General features: G+C 36.5%; 1 protein-coding gene across 1 annotated transcript in view; it reads right to left on the bottom strand.

The window, feature by feature from the left end:
- Positions 1-1,014: 1,014 nt before the first annotated feature.
- LOC107104111 (protein NLRC3-like) overlaps positions 1,015-1,981 on the bottom strand; it is a 38,988-nt gene continuing 38,021 nt past the window's right edge. Inside the window, exon 6 of the mRNA XM_015404027.1 lies at positions 1,015-1,191. Coding sequence (XP_015259513.1) covers positions 1,173-1,191 — 19 coding nt within the window. The 3' untranslated portion in view covers positions 1,015-1,172. The remainder of the gene's footprint in view (positions 1,192-1,981) is intronic.

The following is a 1,981-nucleotide window of genomic DNA, read 5'->3' as shown; positions in this document are numbered from 1 at the left end:
GTAACAGTACCACAAAAAAAAAATGTCCATTAATGTACCTCCACTACGTTTTGCAGTGTTGACCAACGTAGTGGGGGTACATTTTCCCATGAGACTGGGTTGAATGAGATAGGGAACACAGTAGGAGCCGGGGGGGAATGACGCTCTGATGAAGCTTTAGCTATGATGGTGGAGGAAAGGATGGAGGTATGTTTAACCTGTGTCATCTGAATAAAGTCACACAGCGCAACCAGGCAGTAGACAAGTTGCGGATCGGAGGCCTTTTAAAATGAGCTTTTGATGCTGATTGACTTTCGTGGCTTTCCAGTTCCGGAACATGACATAACATGAAAAAGAGCAGCAATGCAGCTGAAAATAAGGTATGTTTCAATTCAGTTTGTTTCTAGAATGTCAGTTCACATTGCTTAATCTCAAGGCACTATACAGATATAATTAGATAATAAATTCAGATTCGTAAAAGGTTTATATCTAGGAAAAATAAACTGATTGTCGATGACTTTCAGGACACAATCCTTCATATTTATGACAGGCAGATTTTGAAAATGGTCAAAACTATCCTGGTAAGTTTACAGAAATCTCAGAGATCCTCCAAATAAGACCAAAATGCCTGAGTAATTTTAGAGTGTTTAAAGTGTTTTTAATATCAACATAGGAGAAATTTGTGTACATGAAACTTTGTCTTTGCTTAGTTTCTGTTTTTCAAGAAAAGAGGGAAAACAGTGTTGAAGTTTAAAATCAACAAAAGGTTAATCCTCTAAAGTAAGAAAGCATATATTACTCACTTAGCTTTTTAGCAATAATACATAAAGTGAGAGCCAGAGCTGCAAAAGTAGATACTGTGCAAACATTTGCAAAAAATACATCTGAAAGGAACATTTAGCCTTAAAACTTCAGAAATTAGCTTGATCATACATTTAATAGGTAGATACTGAAAATAAATTGGATAAAGAGCAACTTTATGGCTTCATAAGATTCAGATAAAATGACACATGTAGCCTTTTAATGCAGCTTAATTTTCATTCAATTAAAAATTTTCTGAACACATACAATATAGCACACTATTTAACAAACATAAATACATATCTAACAATAGGAGTCCATCAAGATCCAGTCAGTTTCCAAACTGCAGCTTCAACTGCTGTGAATCATCAGGAGAGATTAGCTGCATGTCTCTAAAGAGACACCCACAACCTGCAAAGAAAAGAAACAACAGAGAAGATATTTTAATATTTCTACTATCTCTTTATCAGCTGAAGTTACTATAGCAACACATGTGGAAAAAAGCAGCAGGGACTTCAGTCCTGTAAGGCAGTTGAGGGCTGGGGCCAGCTTCCTTTCTGCCCTGAACTTGGACAGATGCACACACTTTTAGCACCAAGTTTGTTTACTTCCAGGTTAACTTTGTTCAATTAGGAACCTTTTCACCATTGCTTTCCAACTGGGAAGCTGTAGCTTTACAGGAAACTGTAGCTCTGTTCGAATTCATGGGCTTCATCTTGCAAGAACACCATCTACCTGGACTGGATCCTTTAAAGTCCTTGAAAGTAAGGAGACTGGAAAAGTTCTGGCTGTGAATCCAAACAGGTCTACCCTTCGGCGAGTTTTACCGCCGTATGCTCTGTTGCTTAGCAACGTGACAGTTGACACACAAAGCAGGAAAGGAATAATTACCGAACTTTCCAAAACTTTTTCTTTGTAATTGTTTGTCTTTTTTTATTGTAAAGTGAACAAAGACTGATGAGAATCCAGAGTGTAATAAATGTTCCAACCACCGGGAGCAGGAACAAATCAAATCAAATGTAATGATAGAAACCTTAGTCAGTTAAATAACCTGCTGCTGTCATTCTGCAAATCTCTGATGTTGCTGCTAGTTTCAAATATCCATTACTGTAAAATAGTCCATAGCTGCATATTTTTATTTATCCTCCAGTTTTATATTGTTAAAACACTTTACAGTATTTTATTGTTTATATTTTAACTC

The sequence above is a fragment of the Cyprinodon variegatus genome, unplaced genomic scaffold (genome assembly GCF_000732505.1).
Source record: "Cyprinodon variegatus isolate N-32 unplaced genomic scaffold, C_variegatus-1.0 Scaffold1618, whole genome shotgun sequence".
Taxonomy (NCBI): Eukaryota; Metazoa; Chordata; class Actinopteri; order Cyprinodontiformes; family Cyprinodontidae; genus Cyprinodon; species Cyprinodon variegatus.
This window is presented reverse-complemented; position numbering and strand designations above follow the sequence as displayed.